Source organism: Carcharodon carcharias, chromosome 3 (genome assembly GCF_017639515.1).
Source record: "Carcharodon carcharias isolate sCarCar2 chromosome 3, sCarCar2.pri, whole genome shotgun sequence".
NCBI lineage: Eukaryota > Metazoa > Chordata > Chondrichthyes > Lamniformes > Lamnidae > Carcharodon > Carcharodon carcharias.
In genome coordinates this window covers 31,769,587-31,788,005 of record NC_054469.1, presented here as the reverse complement: position 1 = coordinate 31,788,005, position 18,419 = coordinate 31,769,587, and the positions used below count along the sequence as shown (strand labels likewise).

At 42.6% G+C, this 18,419-nt stretch overlaps 1 protein-coding gene across 1 annotated transcript; it reads right to left on the bottom strand.

Annotated features, from left to right (window-relative positions):
• Positions 1-973: 973 nt before the first annotated feature.
• On the bottom strand, positions 974-18,017 carry insig1 (insulin induced gene 1). The gene is made up of 6 exons (XM_041184766.1): positions 17,810-18,017; positions 16,888-17,269; positions 14,590-14,714; positions 10,812-10,978; positions 9,356-9,455; positions 974-1,967 (listed from the first exon to the last, which is right to left on the bottom strand). The coding sequence occupies exons 2-6, from the start codon at positions 17,213-17,215 to the stop codon at positions 1,914-1,916; spliced, it is 774 nt and encodes a 257-aa protein (XP_041040700.1). The 5' UTR covers positions 17,216-17,269; positions 17,810-18,017; the 3' UTR covers positions 974-1,913.
• Between the last annotated feature and the right edge of the window lie 402 nt (positions 18,018-18,419).

Sequence of the window (18,419 nt, the reverse complement as noted above, 5' to 3'; positions counted from 1 at the left end):
GCAGCACTCAGCCAATCACAATACGGCAACAGCCAGAGCTCTGAAGGAGAGTCATACATTAACTCTGTTTCTCTCTCCACTGCTAATGCTGCCAGGCCTGCTGAGCTTTTCCAGCATATTTTGTTTTATTTAAGGCAAATGACGAGTTAATCTTGACTGGTGGAATCCAGGTACCAAGAAAACTTTGAACAGTGACGTGTGGGCTTTGTTATCCACCTGAACAGTCAGACTGGGCCTCTGTTTAATGTCTCAGTTGATCTGACAACACCTCTGACAATGTGCTGAAATGCAGGTCTAGATTAGGGCTTCTCAACATTTTCGCTTCTGAGGACTGCTCCTGCCACCTCCTGTCTTTTAAAAATTGCAGATGCCCCCGCAACTCAAGTGTTTCTTAATTCACAAAAATCAGCTATAACAGTTACTTATTTTTTTTGTTGTACTTATTTAATGTGAAACTTGCTGCTGGAGCTGGGCTCTAGCTTGAGCCTCATTTGAGGGATGCAGCGACCTGTTACTAATGCGAAACCTGCTTTAGCGGCAAAGTGCAATTACCGACCACCGACTGAATCGAATGGTTGTGCCGCTCAAGCTACAAAATATGTTAACGATAGCAGGGGTGGGGGTTGGGGTAGGTGGCTTGCGCAAGGCCAACATTCACTGGTTATTTTTGGTGGACCCTCGGGGGGGGGGGGGGGTGGCTGTGAACCCTTGGTTGAGAAAGCCTTGTCCAGATTAAATGTTCCAGTTCTGGAGTGCACCTTGAACTCATGATCTTCTGACACAGAAGTGTGAGCATGTCAACTTTCGAAAGCATATCTATAACGTAAATTTAAGGTGCCTAAATTCTAGCAGTTAACCCGGTTATGGAGAAAAAAATGCTTTCAAGCCAACAATAACATAACACTCAACATTTTTCCAATGATCTATTACTTTTAGTTGTTCCTTTGTATTTTTTTTTTAGAAAATGCAACCATTTGACAATTACTGTACATTTTTATTGAGAACAGTGAAGGGAGAAAAAAAATCAAATACATTTAAACTGAATGTGTACATTTTACTTACAAAATCAGATAAATCATCTTTCCAACAGGTGAGCAAAGATGCTGATTGGTTCAGATCAGAAACACTAACACTGCAAAAACAAACAAAAAAAAAAATCACTTCACTCTGAGGGTGGAGCAGTGACAACCGATGTGGTCCAAAGCAATGGAATTATTCTGTCACTCCTTATTGCGTTGTGAAGGTCGAGAGGAGAAACACACCTTCACTCTGTGACTGTCTCAACATGGATTCAAGTGGAGAGTTCCAGCTTGAGAGAGAAAGTTCACTTCCTTCAGTTCGGCACTGCGCACATTCCTTAGGATTATAAATTTCCACTGTACATATATAGATTGTGGCAGCTAAACTCTGTCACTCGCAGTAATAGGCTGGAGAGAAAAAAAAACAGAACATCTCTTTGTTTACAATTTTATAACCATGCTATACAAAGAGATGGAAGACCCCACTGTACATGGTACAAATGACTTTGAGAAGGGGAAATAAATAAGGTACAGATAAACGACAAGGCTCAGGTACTGGGTACATTGCACATCAATCAAGCAGACATAATACTTGCTACTTAGGTCTGCTATAGCAACAGGGGTAATGGCATTGCAGTTCATACACAGACTAAATGAGTACATTTCGTAGACTCGGTATGTACAGATTGCAACAGAAAAAACTTCAATGCTGAGAAATGGATCAATTGTACAAAGGCAATCACAGATTGCAAATGTTCCCTTTTATGAATATCATGCAGTAATCGCATCCTCCACCATATATAGCACCTACTGGTCTGCCCGGTGTATATAAGTGCACTCCCACACGAAGCATCTACATTGGCACCATTATTACTCCTTTCGACTGACAGTTGCTCAGTCCTTGTGCATCTTATCAAGACAATCCTTGTGTGTGATTTCAGAGACTCCCTGTGAAAAGAGAAAAGAGGCTAATCAGGACACAACAGTTCCAAGCCAGGTCAAACTGGTTTCAGCATTTCAAAATAAAACAAAATTAAACAAAGCTTGGTCTGAAGTGGACAGACCGGCTACATGTGATGAAGGGTCAGAGAGCTGAAACATTAGCCTTTCATATACTTGACAGCCCATCCATTTCTATCCACTTACTGGTGTTATAATTTTACTATTTGATGCTTATAATTACATATAGCAACAAATAGGCCATTTAGCCCAACCGGTGTTTATGCTCCACACAAGCCTCCTCCCACTTCATTTCCTTCATCTCATCCCATCAATTTATCCTTCAGTTCCTTTCTCCATCATGCACTTGAAAAATAAAGACTTACATTTATATAGCGCCTCTCACTACCATCAGCCATCTCAACATCACCTTTTCAAGGTCAGTAAGGGATGGGTACCAAATGCGGGCCTTGCCAACGACCCTCACATCCCATGAAATAATTTTTAAAAATTATCTTTTTGAAGTTGTTTGTGATTTTACTAGAAAGAACAAGCATTTATATAGCACCTTTCACACCTTCAGTTCAATCCAAAACACATCCCGGCTAAGCAGTTAGTTTTGAGGCATCTTAATAATTTGTTTCATAGGCCCAAACACAGCGGCCAATTTGCACACAGACCAGCATGATAGCTAGTCTCAGTCATGGTGACTATAACAACTATTGTTGATTGTCATTAAAAACCCACTTGGTTCACGAATGTCCTTTAGGGAAATAAATCTGCCATCCTTAACTGGTCTGGCCTACATGTGACTCCAGACCCCCAGCAAAATGGCCTAGCAAGCCACTCAGTTCAAGGGCTGGGCAATTAGAGATGGGGAACAAATGCTGCCCTTGCCTGTGATGCCCACATACCATGAAAGAATAAAAATAAGCCCAATGAGATGAATGGCTAACCTGTCGTTGTGATGTTGGCTGGGGGATAAATATTGTTGCAGTGGGAGACTCCCCTGTTCCCCTTCAAATAGTGCTGAGGGATCTGTTACATCCACTTGAACAGAGAGACAGGCCCACCAACAGTATAGCACTTCCTCAGCACTGCACGGACATGACTGGACTGAACCTCAACTCAAGCAAAAGTGCCTGCAACTGAAGCAAGGCGACACCGAGTAAGGTACTTTGTGTTGCATCAGTTAAAAAAAAATCTCTTTTATACTCGGAACTTAAAAGTGCAACTGCTGTAAATCTGAAGTAAAAATATTTTGCTTTCAGATTGAAGGTTTTTTTCAGATTTATTAGTATTTTTTTCTGTGCTGTGCTTAGAGAAGATCAAAGGAAAGTATCAGCCCTACATTAGGCAGCCTGCTAGTATTTGGTGCAGTCCATTCTTCAAATTAGGGGGTGATGGGGAAAATGTGGGTGCAAGTTACACATGGTCACTCACATGTACCTCATGGGACCTGAGAGGGTGTAGACACAACCAACCAACTTGCCTGTGAGTCCTCAGCAGCCGTGACAATGCAGAAAGCTGAGTAAAATCCCCAATTTTAATTGCTGCACCATTGCAGGCTCTGCCTTCAGTTACCTAGACCCTCTAGAATATCTTCCCTAAACCTCTCCGCCCCTCCACCTCAATTTCCTCCTTTAAGACGTTTCATAAAACCTATCTCTTTGACAAAACTTTTGGTCATCTGCCCTAATATCTCCTTGTGTAGCACAGTGTCAGTTGTTGCCTTGTGATGTTGCTGTGAATTGCCTAGGGATATTTTATTGTGTTAAAAGTGCTATATAAATACAAGGTGAATTCAACCTTGGATCCTGTGATTACATTTTAAAAAAGAATTTGAAAGGGGAGATACAGAGAAACTATTTCTTCTGATGGGGGAAGCAAAAACACAATATACAATAAGTGCCAGCCGTGACTCAGTTGGTAGCACTCTTCCCGCTGAGTCGGAAGGTTGTGGGTTCTAACCCCATTCCAGAAACTTCAGCCCAGAAACTAAGCTGATGCTCTCATGTGATACTAAGGGAATGCTACACTGCTATAGATACCGTCTTCTGGGTGGGACATTAAACCCAGACTCCCATCTGTCCTCCCAGAGGGACATAAAAGATCCTTGGGCCCAATTTCGGAGAACAGCGGAGCAGTTTTCTCCAGTGTCCTGCCCAATATTTATCCCTCAATCAACATCACAAAGAACAGATTAGGTCCTTATCAAATTGCTGTTTGTGGGAGCTTGCTGTGCACAAATTGAAGGGGAGGGAGGTGTTTCCTACACTACAACAGTGACTACACCTCAAAGGTACTTCATTGGCGCTAAAGCGTTTTGGGATGTTGTGAGAGATGCTATATAAATGCAAGTCTTAAACTCAAAGTAAGTCCAGTTAAGAGAGAAATCAGGAAACATTTTCCACACAAAGTGTCGTTGAAATCTGAATCTTTTTGCCCCAAAAGGCTGTGCGTGCTGGGATAACAGGAGAGCTTTCAAGTCTGAGAGTGCTCCATTTTTTGTTAGCTAAGGGTCTGGATCAACCGCGAGTAAATGAAGCTCAGGTTCAGATCAACCATGATCTAACTGAATGGCGGAGCAGGCTTGAGGGGCTGAATAACCTACTCCTATCCCTCTGGCTCGGCTATACCCCCAGAAAAATTCGTGGCCAAGCTTGGGAAGCCCTGGTAAGATTGAAAAATGAAAGCAATGGCTGGAACAAGAAAGGGGGAATGGAGAGGGACGGGAGGGCAGACAGCTTTGCTTCTGCCCGATTATTATGTTTTCAATCTGTATCTGGAACTTTTGAAATCCATGTGTGAAATTTAACTTCCAGTATTAAAGCTACTGACACCTCGATAGCATTATTACTGTTATATGAAAGGATTTATTTTGATCTGATAGTGTGAGGCACGAAATGTGCAGTCAGGGAGCATAAGAATCTAGTAAGAAAATAGCCATGGCTTCCTATGCACTGTCTCATTAAAGTAAATAAGATCTCTGGGGTGGGGGCGGGGGCAGTGAGTCCAAGGGCACATATCAGTAAAATATCATGATCAGGTACAGAAAGTAATCCAAAAGGCTAACAGAATGCTGGCCTTTATATCTAGATGAATAGAATACAAGGAGATGGAAGTCATGCTTCAGCCATACAAAGCCCTAGTTAGACCTGGAACACTGTGAGCACCACAGCTGAGGAAGGATATATTGGCTTTGTGTGCAGTGGAGATTTACCAGAAGGATACCTGGGCTCCAAGGGTTAAATTACAAGGAGAGATTAGCCAACTAGGGTTGTAATCCCCAGGATTTAGAAGGTTAAGGGGTAATTCGACTGAAGTTTAAAAGATATTAAGAGGAACAAATAGAAAGGGCAGATTGGGAGGAAGGATTTCCGCTAACCTGGGAGTCCTAGACTAGGGGGCGTAATGTAAAAATTTAGACTTGACATTAGGAAACACTTCATCACACAAAGGGTGGCAGAGGTTTGGAACTCTCTTCAGCAAATGACAACTGATTTTAAACCTGAGATTGATAGATTTTTCTTATCCAATGGTATTTAGGGATAGGGAGTTAGGTCACAGACCGGACATGGTCTCGCTGAAAGGCAGAACACGCTTGAGGGGCTAAATACCCTTCTCCAGTTCCGATGTGATCTCCTGTTGGGCTGAATTTGCGGATCACTGCAGGCACCAGTAGAATCGTACGAAGCTCCAGCATTCGACAAGCAGTCCTGCTCCAATTTAACTTTGACATTGACATTTGACATTTTATTTCTAAAACTTGATTTTCCTATCCAAATCAAAATAGAAAATAGTTGCATTGGACGACTGTCAATTGCTACACTCGACTAGTTCCACAATTGGCAGGCAGGAAACTGCTGTACAATGCCTTCGATAAATGTTGGTTAAAAATAAATTGGGCATTTGTCAGCAAGTTTATTTCCAACTTTTGTTGTGCTGGTTGCAGTTGAATCTGTGTATTTCTAAACGAGGATTTGTTTTTAAACAAGTCATGAATCAATTTAAGCAAGGCTGACTGTCAGCCCTGACACTAGGGGGCCAGTTTACAATCTGGGGGTGGTCTTCAGAACAAAGCCATGGGAGACCACTTGCCCTGTCAAGTGTCAGCAGTGGCTCAGCTGATAGCGCTATCGCGCGGCAGCCTTTATTTTGTGCTGAAGTCCTAGGGCAGAATTTTACATTCCCCTACTGCCAGGTTCGTAGGGGGAGGGGTGCAGGGGTGGTCATAAAATTCTTTGCATGGCCTTCCCACTGGCCTCCCACCCACCCTGACCTCTTCGCAATTTTACGGTGGGATGGATGAGCCCTAGGCTGACCCTCCCCGGCCCTTACCCCAGTCCGAGGAGTCGGTGGCGAACACGCCACTGCTGATACAGGCAGCCATTTAATGCTCTAACGAGCAATGACTGGCTGGAAGCAGGAGTTCTGCCCCTTACCCGGGAGCAAGTCTTGCCTCAGAAAGCCGCCGGCCGGTACCTCTCCAGTCCCAGAAGCTGCAGGGAACGGGGCAGGGACTGCAAGCGGTGCCCAGAGTATAAATCCCAGGGTCCAGGGCCTGGTAAGTTTTGCAGGGTCTCAGGATGGGAGGGGATGAGGGGGCATGGGTGTTGGTGGAGAGGCTAGTGGGGGAGGAGGCACATGCAGGACCCAGACCTTTGAGTAGGGGATGGAGGGGGGGGGGCTGACACCCAAAGTTGAAAGGAAGCATCCCCCTCCTTTCCTGCCTGAGGCCTGAGCAGGGTCACTTATCGGGCATCCCCCCCTGCCCCTTGAACTCTCCCTCACCAACCTGAAATTTGAGGCTGGGTGGGAAATCACCCTTAAGTGGTCATTAATTGGCCACTTAAGGGCCTCAATAGGGCTAAGGGTGGGGGTGGGTGGGAAGGGATCAGCCTAGGCCTCATCAGTCCCACCGTAAAATTGCAAAGAGGTCAGAATGGGTGGGAGGCCAGCGGAAGGTTATTTGAAGAATTTTATGGCCGCCCCACCCCCTATAAACTTGCCAGGGGGGGAACGTTAAATTCTGCCCTGGGACTTCAGCACAAAATCAAGGCTGTCACTCGAGTGCAGCGCTCAAGGAGTGCTGCACTGGCTGGGGTACTTTTTGGATATGACTTTAAACCAAGTCTACCCTGTTAGGTGGGTGTACGAGCAGAGGAATTAGCCCTGGTGTCCTGGCCAAAATTTATGCTTCATCCAATGCCACCATAGATATCCATCATATATTTCATTGATTTTTGTGGGTTTGGCTGCCGCATTCCCCAGGTTACACCATCAACTGTCAAGCCATTTGGGACATCCTGAAGTTGTGAAGGGTGCTATAAAAATGCAACTTGTTGTATGTTAAGTCAATGATGCAGATAAACCTATAGACCATCTCACATTACAGTAGCGCAATGTTTATGGACGGATTCCATGGATTTTGGCTCCTTTAATCCACCTAAGCCTCTTAGGGGCAACTTTGCAAGTACATATCCATGATAAGGAATGTTGCCTGACATTCAACGGTGCATTCCCTGGAATTTTCTGAGCTAAGCTGGTAGCTGCCTACACGCACATGAGAAGTATAGGATAAGGCGATGATCACTCTTTGTGTCATCTTCCTCACCCTAATCCAAAACTTGCTTTTGCTACTTTGAAACTTTATCCCTCTTGTTCTACTGGTTACGTTTAACCATTTTTGCACAATTTACCATGTTATCTATGAAGTCTCCTCTCAGTTGCCTCCTTTCAAGTCAAGTTAGGTATCCACATGAAAAAGGTAAGCTTGCAAGACTACAGGAAAAGATCAGGGGAAAAGTGACTAACTGGACAGCTATTTCAAAGAGCCAGCACAAGCATAATGGGTTGAATGGCCTTCATGGCTCATCCCCGCATTGCCTCCTGTGACTAAAGGCCCTTCCCCCCCCCAACACTCACATGGACCCAGCAATCCAAAACCGGACAGAACAGTGATTTCAGGTAGTTTCAGGGAAGACTGACAAAGAGCAGGAAAACAAAGATACAGGGTAACCTCTCCTTGAGTGTGATTGGAAAAATGATATACATCACTAACACAAGTGATGGTCATTTACATTGGTTGCTGGTGATGCTGTACTTGTGGGATAGCCATCTACTAAGTTTCTCCTCCCAGTCCATGCCACCTTGATGTTATTATACTCTGCTGGCAAAATAATAGTAGGTGATGGCAACAATGTTATAAACTAAATACAGCATCACTATGAAATAAGAGACATTGAAGTTAGATGCAGCATACATAGCATACAAGGTGCACACATATATAGAGATATAAGAACAGGAGGAGGCCATTCAGCCCCCTGTGCCTCTTCTACCATTCAATTAGATCATGGCTGATCTGTATCTTAACTTCACTTATTCACTTTGGTTCTGTAACTCTTAATACTCTTGCCTAACAAAAATAGTCAACACCAACTTACATTTCTAGAGGGCTTAGTGTGCCAGCCATGGCTTGGTGGGTAACTCACTTGCATCTGAATCACAACCGGGTTCAAGTTCCACCCCAGGGCTTGAGCACAAAAATCAAGGTTGACACTCCAGTGCAGTACTGAGGGTGCTGTACTGTATGGGGTGCTGTCTTTCAGATGATGCATTAAACTGAGGCTCAGGTGGATGCAAAAGATCCCATGACATTACTTCGAAGAAGGTCACGGTTATTTCTAGTGTCCAGGCCAAAACTTATCCCCCCAAACAACATCACAAAATACAAATTATCTGGTCACTATTACATTGCTGTTTGTGGGAGCTTGCTGTGTACAAATTGGCTGCCATGTTTCCTACATTATAACAGTGAGAGCACTTCAAAAAGCACTTCACTGGCTGAGATGTCTGGTGGCTGTGAAAAGCGCCAAACAAATTCAAGTCCTTTTTTTTCTTTTGCTGTTAACAGAGTAAAATGTTCTAAAGTGCTTCACAGGAACAAAATCAGACAAAAATCAACAGAGATAGTGGCAAAGTGGTAATGTCACTGGATGACTAATCCAGAGGCCCAAGCTAATGCTCTAGAGATATGAGTTCAAATCCTACCATGACAGCTGATGGAATTTATATTCAATTAATGAATCTGGAAGATAAAGCTAGACTCACTGATTGCTGTAAAACTCATCAGGTTCACTAATGTCCTTTAGGGAAGGAAATCTGCTGCCCTTACCTGGTCTGGCCCACATGTGACTCCAGGCCCACAGCCTCTTAATTGCCCTCCAAAAATGGCCTAGCAACCTACTCAGTTCAAGGGCACTTAGGAATGGGCAACAAATGCTGCCCTTGCCAGTGACACCCACATCCCAGGAAAGAATAAAGGGGGGCAAAAAAAACTTCAATCACCCGCACAGATGAGAACGAACAGACTCAGTTTTAAAGACACAGCTTACCATGGCCAGTTGTCTTCCTATGTTTCCTACAGTCACTCCTCCTGAGAAGAATATACAGGGCAGCCAAGAGCGAATGTACAGGAAATCTGGTGAGGTGTACCTGGATCAACAATGAAACAGACTTCCATTATTGCTGGATTAATGGAACCTTGAACAATGTTCTTACCCTTCAGGGGTGAGTGATTCTCGGCCCTGAGGAACAGGCCTCACAGAACAGGGACAGCGGGGGTGTGCTGTCTGTCAGGGTGTGCCTCTGATCTTACAAACAGCACTCTTGCTGGGAGTGACCAATCACCGGTCACTTTGACGTGCTTCAATTTTAACAGCGATTAGTAGTTTTCTTTTATTCCATTTTCCTCCCACTCGCTGTGGCAACATTTCCACCCCCAACCTTCATAAGTGAATCTGGATATATAAATGTGGGAGACATCACAGCTCTCCGCACTCAATACATGTGCTGGGGAAAGGGAGATCAGGCTACCAGACAGTGACCAAAGGACAGGAACACTGAGTGATGGTTAATTATAATGGCACCACTGCCAATCTAACTCACCGCAGACCTGCGGAGCCAAACATAGGGTTTTGCCAACATTTTATCATGTGGCTCAATGCTCCATCACACATTGTCTATTGCTTACTCAACAACTGACCATTCCCAGTTTATGTCTTACATCATGAGACCAAGCACCTGGCTTGTAATTTAGTAGCTGCCTACCACCATTTCCACTCTTCACAACACCCGACACCCTACTATCCCCCCCATCAAAGTGGCATAGCAGACCATGTGAATTTATCTTGCGGGAATTAAGAGAACCCATAGCCTACCTATATGCCGAATGAGTAGACTGACTTCATGTGACATTAATGCTCAGCTGCTAGAGCACCTGGCGGGAGTGGGTATGTTATATACCAACTAATGGAACTGGGAAGGGGGAGAAGTGGATAGTCTGGCTGGGTGAATTTAATACTAAATATGGGAGGAAAACAACAATGGATATTGTAACTTCAACATAAGCATAAAGAAGTACCGCAAAAGAACACAGTAATTTTTATAATTAGCGCTAAAGCTCATCGACCTGTGAGACATCATGGTTATATGCCTTTGAACAAACAGCCCCAAGATAGTTGAAAGCATTTCTATGGGGTACTGAGCAGGTTCAACACAGGACAAGATATTGAATACTAGTCATTGGCATTCAATGACAAATGAGACCCCCAGTGCTTGGAGAATAAATGCCTTGCTATTGGGATACTGTATGTACCTTTTGGCACTGTACAAAGCCATACTCCTGGCTAGTTAACAACACGAGAGATATCCATAAACATGGAGATACCTGTTGAACTTATGTACATCACTGATAACGTGGATGCTGGGAGTGTGGGGAGTGACCGGAAGCAGGGAAGTGATGAGAGGGTGACAAATGTCAAAATCACAAATCAATAATTTTGTACTTACTGGTAAACACCATTATACACCAAAAGTTGAGTGACCAAGGTCGCTACAAAGGCTATTGTAAGGCCAAGTCCAAATCCACTTCTAGAGCGATCAAAAGTCCACCACAGACCCAGTGAGAGGGCTGCCAGGGTCAAGGACAATTGCATGTTATTGGCAAAATCTAATTTCTGATTACACAAGAGTTAAGAAAAGAACCATAAATGATCTTCAATTATTAAAAAGCAACAGATCCACAAGACATCTACTAATGCAAACCGCATCTACCAAACTGCAGTTATACAGGATGACCAACTTTTCAATATGTTATGTATGAGGACAAACAGTTAACAAGAAACTGCAAGACTTGCAATCAATTGAGTGATTCTTGTGATGACATAAAATGCATAGGAGCTGTACCGTAGGGCCAGAAAAGGTTGAAAAATTGGGACTATAGTTGGTGATCATTAAAATCAGTTCTTAATCTATTTCCACTAACAAATTCTCAGGGGTAGTAATTTTCACTTTTGCCTGAAAATTTATGGCCTTTTAGCATATTTTTGCCACAATGATTGTGGGTTATCATTTTGTTTGACAGTTCCTTTTGTTAATGTGATCCCAAGCCCAAGCATGAAACTGGACGCAACTTCTTTTCTTGATAGTTGATTATTTACAGAAGGCAGTACTACATCTAGCTGTCTTCTATGTACTAACTTAGTGCTCAAGGTACTTAATTAAACAACGCCCTTCACCTGTGTATCTTAACAATATAATTAGCATTAACACCTTTATCATTACGTTCACTCCAACCATAAAATCGAGGCTGCCAGTCCAGTGCGGTTCTGAGTGAGTGCTTCACTGTCAGAGGTGCCGTCTTTCAGGTGAGACGTTAAGCCTGTTTAGCCTCTCAGGTGAATATAAAAGATCCCATGGCTCTATTCCAAGAAGAGTGGGGGGAGTTCTCCCCAGCATCCCGATCAATGTTTGTCTCTCAATCAATATAACTAAAAGAGGTTATTTGGTCACTATCACATTGCTGTTTGTGTGGGAGCTTGCTCTACACAATTTGCCTGTTGTGTTTTCTGCCTTCTAACAGTGACTATCCTTCAAAAGTACCTCAATGACTGTAAAGTGCTTTCGGATGTCCTGAGGACATGAAAGTTTCTATGTAAATGCAAGATTCTCACTTTCTTTTGCTTGTCTTTTTGACTTTAAATGACACACAAAATAAAAACTGTTTTTGGATCCGACCCTTTACCACCCCTTGCTGATTTTCATTCATTTTGCACCCAACTTCTTATAAAATGTTTAAATAGATTTTAAAAATTTTTAGTGCAGTATTAAGGTACCTATGTCTGTTCCCCAAAAGACTCTGTGCAAACAACAGAGGGTTGGTGGGAAAGACCTGTATATAGGGCTGACTAAACCAATGGTTGGGCCGTGGGAGGGAAGTGAATAAAAGGGAAAAGATCAAATCAACTCTTTAGTTTCACAAAGGGGAAACTACTGGGGGCTTTTACAACCAGGAAAAACACATTAAAATGGTGCAAAAAGGTGCTGTCAACTACACAAAGGTTAGAATTAGGCTTTGGAGGTCAAATGGTGAGTCAACTGCAGCTTCAAAATGGAATGAAAATACAAGGGAATATCAATGGGAGAATCCTATAGGAAAACAAAAGTAAGATTACCAAACTGCTGAATCCCAAGCATCCAAAAGATAGATGAGCTTGGCTGGAGTTGATTAGAAGATCAAAAAAGGGATGAGGATATAAGAAACTTCAATTGATGAGTTACTGGGAAATCAGGATCAGATAAGCTGTCTTTTACTTCTGACTGCTGACAGTTTTAATTTAATTTTAATTATTTTCCAAGGTCAGAACGTTTGCTTTGTATAAAAAAAAGATTCTCGACAGTCCTGAGATGGTTATTTCATATTTTGTTTGTTTCTATCACCCCTAGTACACTTAAACTGACTGGAGGGAGAGTTGTCAACAGTAATTACATAGCAGGAACTTGATTGACTGCAGTGGAAATGGACTGGGCGTTATCATAATCTGATGGCGTAAGTCAAATTAAGAGCAAAGTCATGTGGATCACACTACATTATTCTTGTAGCATTTTCCGGAAAGCATGGAACAAACCAGCCAATGGAATTTAACAAAAATAACTTGAATTTATGTCGCACCTTCAGTGTGCTCCCAGGACACTTACACTATGCATGTGGGAAGTAAAGAGCTTGTATTTATGCACAGCCTGTCATGCTATCTCAAAGCATTTTACAGCCAGATCCTAAATACATAAGATCAGATAAATGACTTGTTAGTTCAATCTTTTAGTTCAATTCAATTTATTAGTTTATCTTTCACCAAGTTTTTGGTCATCCATCCAAATATTGGATAGTTGCCAAATTCTGTTTGATAACATTCATTTGAAGTGCCTTGGGATGTTTTACTATGTTAAAGGTGCTATATAAATGCACGTTGTTGTTGGTGGAAAGATAAATATTGGTCTGAACACCACTACTCCCTACTTTCATTATAGTTCCATGGGATCTTTTACCCCCACATGAACAATTAGGTCCTCATTTTAATGTAGCATCCAAAAGATTGAACCTCTGATAATGCTGTGCACTTCAAGATGGCAGAGAAGTACCAATCTTGATCATGTGCTTAAGTTTTAGCAATGCGGCTTTAACCCACAACTTTCTAACTCAAGAGGCAAGAGGGATACTATTGAGCCAAGCTGATACATTATGAGGTAAGATGATCAAAAGTCAAAAAGGGAAATTCTAGGAGATTTAGGAGGGGAATTCAGAGTTAATGAATATGAAGTATTTCAAGAATTAAAATTAGTCTTAATAATCAAGCATGCACATCATGACTTTGACAATGTGGTGTTTTCCTATAGGATTCTCCCATTGATATTCCCTTGTTTTTTAATTCCATTTTGAAGCTGCAGTTGACTCACCATTTGACCTCCAAAGCCTAATTCTAACCTTTGTATAGTTGACAGCACCTTTTTGCACCATTTTAATGTGTTTTTCCAGGTTGCAAAAGCCCCCAGTAGTTTCCCCTTTGTGAAACTAATGCTTTTTTAAAGGTGGGGAAACAAGTCAACGAGATTTAGGAGGGGAATGCAGAGTTAATGAATATGAAGTATTTCAAGAATTAAAATTACAGTCTTAATCATCAAGCGTGCACATCATGACTTTGACAATGTGGTGTTGTTTGGAGATGTTGGTTGGGGGGGATAGGGAAAGTGGGGGAGGGAAAAGACCCAAAATCTGACAAAACCCAGAATCTACACTGTATTTTTGTAAATATGCTAACAGCTTGGAATGATTTCAATATTGGAATATTTCAGGATTTGGATGATAGCTGGGAAACACATTTTACCCTGGCAGATAATGAACCCCTCAATAAGATTACGGCCACATAATCACAGCCAGGTATTCGCAATTCCCTTTACTTTATGGCTTGTTATTGTTTTATATACTGTGTTTCTTGACATGAAGGGGTCAGCTTTCCCGGACACGTCACTCACCTATAGGCAAATCTTACCCTCACCCACTCTGATCTCCCTGTTAGTAAGCCCGGGTGTCCAGGTTCTTCAGAAGGCAGAAGAGAGATACAAATTCCCTCTCAAATGTTTTTCTTGCCCTTATTCAAAAGTAAGACACCACCTTACATAAGAAAGTGTAGCAACATGGTCCATTTGGCAGTTACACAAACATTAATAATTATTTTTAGGAAAAACAAACAATTCTTGCTGTAATTCATCTTGTTAGCGATTGGAAGGATACAGCACTCGCGTGATTGATGCCGACGAAGACTGCTACACATCTCATGACACTTGCCCATTCTCTTTTGAACTTGTGAGGCTCTCCAAGATGACTGTCAATGCAGGGGTACAGCAGACCCACGACAGCTGAATGAAGATTAGATGTTAAAAAGTTAGGACCATTAAACAAAGACCATGCAGAAGGTCATTCTTTAAAGCTAGTTGTCATGGGTTTAATAAACTGCTTACAGATTTCTGTAAGGTAAAATATTCACTCTTTAGATGGGTAAGAGAGATGAATGAATGTTTAGACATGTACAATTATTACTAAAGGAACAAAACAAAACAAAAAATCAATATGCTGGTTGAAAAACAGGATAATCAGCACTAGACAGAAAAGGTCAATGTTTAGGGACAAGCCTTTTCTCCAATGTTAACCTATTTCAAATGCTAATTGCCCTATTGTGTAATTCCATTATTTTCCATTCTTTTGTAGAAAATAGAGGAAATAGAAAATCAGTGTCATATCATTTTTCTGCTAAACTCCACTTTAACACATTGAGTAAGATGTTATTCTAGAAGGTCTACTGAAATTAGGAACAGGGGTAGGTCATTCAGCCCCTCGAGCTTGTTCAGCCATTCGATGAGATATGGCCAACAGCAGTGGCTGTGTGGGGAGTGTTTCAGTGACAGTGTTAACCCCAAACAGCTCACTCCACAAATGGGTTGAAATTATTGTTGGTATAGCTGTTGTACAAACTCTACTAAGTTTTCCCAATGTCATCTGCAAATATTGGAAATGCTAGACTAAAGATGCAGGTGAATCGAGTTCACCTTCTCCCTTCTTGGCAAAGTTGGCTGAAAATAGTCAAGGAGGTGATGAAATACGCTTCATCAGTGCAAATCCCGACCTTTATTTCAGATTATTCCCTTTGCTATGGGGCTGAGAAGTTGAGCCCGTTTAAAAATCAGACAAAATGCTACCAGCAGTGAAAAAGAAAGGGAAGGGGTGTGTGAATTTTAATAGATTAAATATTACACAGCATTAAAAACTCCTCGGACAGCCTGCAGCCCTCCTTCAGCATCCTGCCACCTCATTTCCTTGTTTTCATTCTGCCTTTTTTTTAAAGCGCGGTGGCATGTTGCTCATAGCAACCAATCAGGAGCAAACATTCTAGCTCACCAGTTCCCAGCCGGGCCAATCAGAAGGCGGCTCTGCGCCGCAGGGCTGGCTCCGCCCCCCCCCCCCCCCCCCCCCCCCTCCACCGCCGTTGCAATTTCATGCAAATTCAGCGACACGTGGCGCGAAAACCTCGGAGCAGATCCTGGGACAGGGTTTTTTTTAAACAGCTGGCAAACACAAAAGGAATGCCCCATCAACGGGGCCACGTAAATCTTCTGTTCAACTCATCGCAAAAAAAAAGTAAGCACTTTCCCCGAATGCAATGAGTTTTTACTTAAATGTTAACTGGCTCAAGTGCTTGTTTTAAAAATAAATATGTCCACTCTTCCAAAAGATTCCAAAAACTTCAGCATTTCCAAAAAAGAAAATCCAATTTTACTCTCCAGGCTTCGTTGTGTGGGGCGCGGGGAGATTTCATTGCCAGGAGCTCGGAGCTGCTTTATCCAAACTGCTGCAAGTTTCATCCCAAAGTGAATTTACATTTTCTGAAAGATTCGTGGCTTTAAGGCCTAACAACATAGAAGGTTTGATAACGTCCCAAGTTACTGCGTTTGGGAATAAAAAAGTTTGAACTGCGAGCAATGACAAAACTTTGCAAGAGTGCATATGATAAAATGTCTTTGTTTCTCACTATTAAAGATCTATTAACAGTTAATGATTCAGACACGATGGGCCGAATTTAACTGCTGTAGTATTTGCAATTCATTAAATTTGGTGAGCATCTCCGTTTGACAACAATATAGGATTGGCTTGGAATGAAAAAAGGAGCAATTAAAACCCAAGAGCTGTTTTTCAAGATTTTCATCAGAGTAATGAAATGTTTCCCTCAAATAGACAAATGCAACATCTTACCGTCCAGGTATCAAATTCAATCCTAATCTCCATTTATTGAGGGAAACATATTTTATTAATACACCAGGTAATTAGATAATGCCCAACATTAGCAATGACAAGACAGGGCACGCCTTGTTGAAACTGAAAGTACCCTTTTTATCATCAAGGTTAAGTCGGTGCAATATGTCACTCTCCTGAACAGCTTTACAGTGTCAAAAATGGTAAAAGTCCGGCTAAACTACATATGGCATATTGTTCTCAAGAGTTTCCTCCCTCCCAGTATATACATAAACACATCCTCACCTGCAGCTGTGCCACAGCAAGGTGGCACCCACCAGGCAGAAGAAAATATTGTGGCAATGACCTCTTCGGGGAACAGGGTAACGTGTCTCTGGATCTGCAGCAGATTTAAAACCAGAGCCAGAAAGACTCCCACAGTGAAGAGCACCAACCCCCGCCGCAGTAAGTTCATGGTGTGCCCGCTGACCAGGGAGCAGTAGGCACTGCCTAGGATCGAGCTGACGATGGTCATCATTTCGTGAACTTTTGCCACCAGCAGCGTGCCGTTGCTTTCAGATGGACGTACCCGGGTACAACTGCACGACCAACAAGCCTCTTCAATCCTTGACATTTGGTACGGGGAGGTTTCTCGGTATTGCACTAAATTGGCGGTACATCCGCGGCCCTGCAGGGTGAAGAGCAAAGGAATAAGTCACAATGGAAGTGACTTCACTGGGGTGACACTGAAACAGAACACGAGAGCTTAACCAAGTCCCAAACTTTGTGAAATGATGAATGTAGCAAAAGCAATAGAGCAGTATGATATCCCAAATGTCAGACAAATGTGAATGACAATCTATGTATTTATAAGTTATGTACTGGAGATGGTTTAAACGGTCCAACCCCAATAACAAAACTAACAGATGCCACTTGACATCTTAGTTTCGCTTTCTAGCCTGACGACAATCTTTGCCATGATTCTGGTCTTACATTTAAGGGAGTAAATAGCAAAATCTGAAATCTCGACAGAGGTAAAGGTTTCCAGACGAACATTCATACACGATCCGTCCCCCAGAACAAACAAAAAAATAAATGCCCACTTTTACTGTTCACTTCAGAGTTTGGGGCTGGAGTGTTCCAGTGTGACCAACTCGCCCAGAAACAGAGCACTGAACCCATTGCACTGAAATCTGACCGAGCGAAACAAACAAAGGGAACACCTTACCGTCCAGGTATCAGCACCATTAATGTCAGCCTTTCTGCAAAAGGGAGAACTTTGTGCTGGCGAGGCTTTTCTGTTGCTAGCTGCACCACATTGTATGTTAAATTATTAGGTCACATCCTGCACGGGGACTATTCATACGGCGCAGACAGGCAAGCGGTCAAAACAATCTGTCTGGTGAGCCCAGTGGAGCCAATCGCAGCTTGACGGCCCATATGACGTTCAGGACACACCACTAAAGTGTACCGTCCCTTCGCACAGAAAGAGGAAGAGGAAGCCAAACCACACCTCTCCGTCATAGCATCACCAGATGCACGCACCATCAATCCTGGCTCATTCGTTCTTTCACATAGAGAAAAATTGAGAGCAAAGTGCAAACAAAAGATATAAAAAGGATGGTAAGGCATAGACAGAGGGACTAATTGACAGGGTAGAGAGACGGACTGAATTACAGGTAGAGAGTAAAAGAAAAGTGCAGGGATATAGAGGCAGTGAAAGCAGCAAACTCACGGACATAATCATACAAGGAACAAACCAGGGAAGTAATCAAAAAGGAAGAGCACGAAATATTGAGGTGTGCACACACACACACACACAGAAAACGAGAAGGATA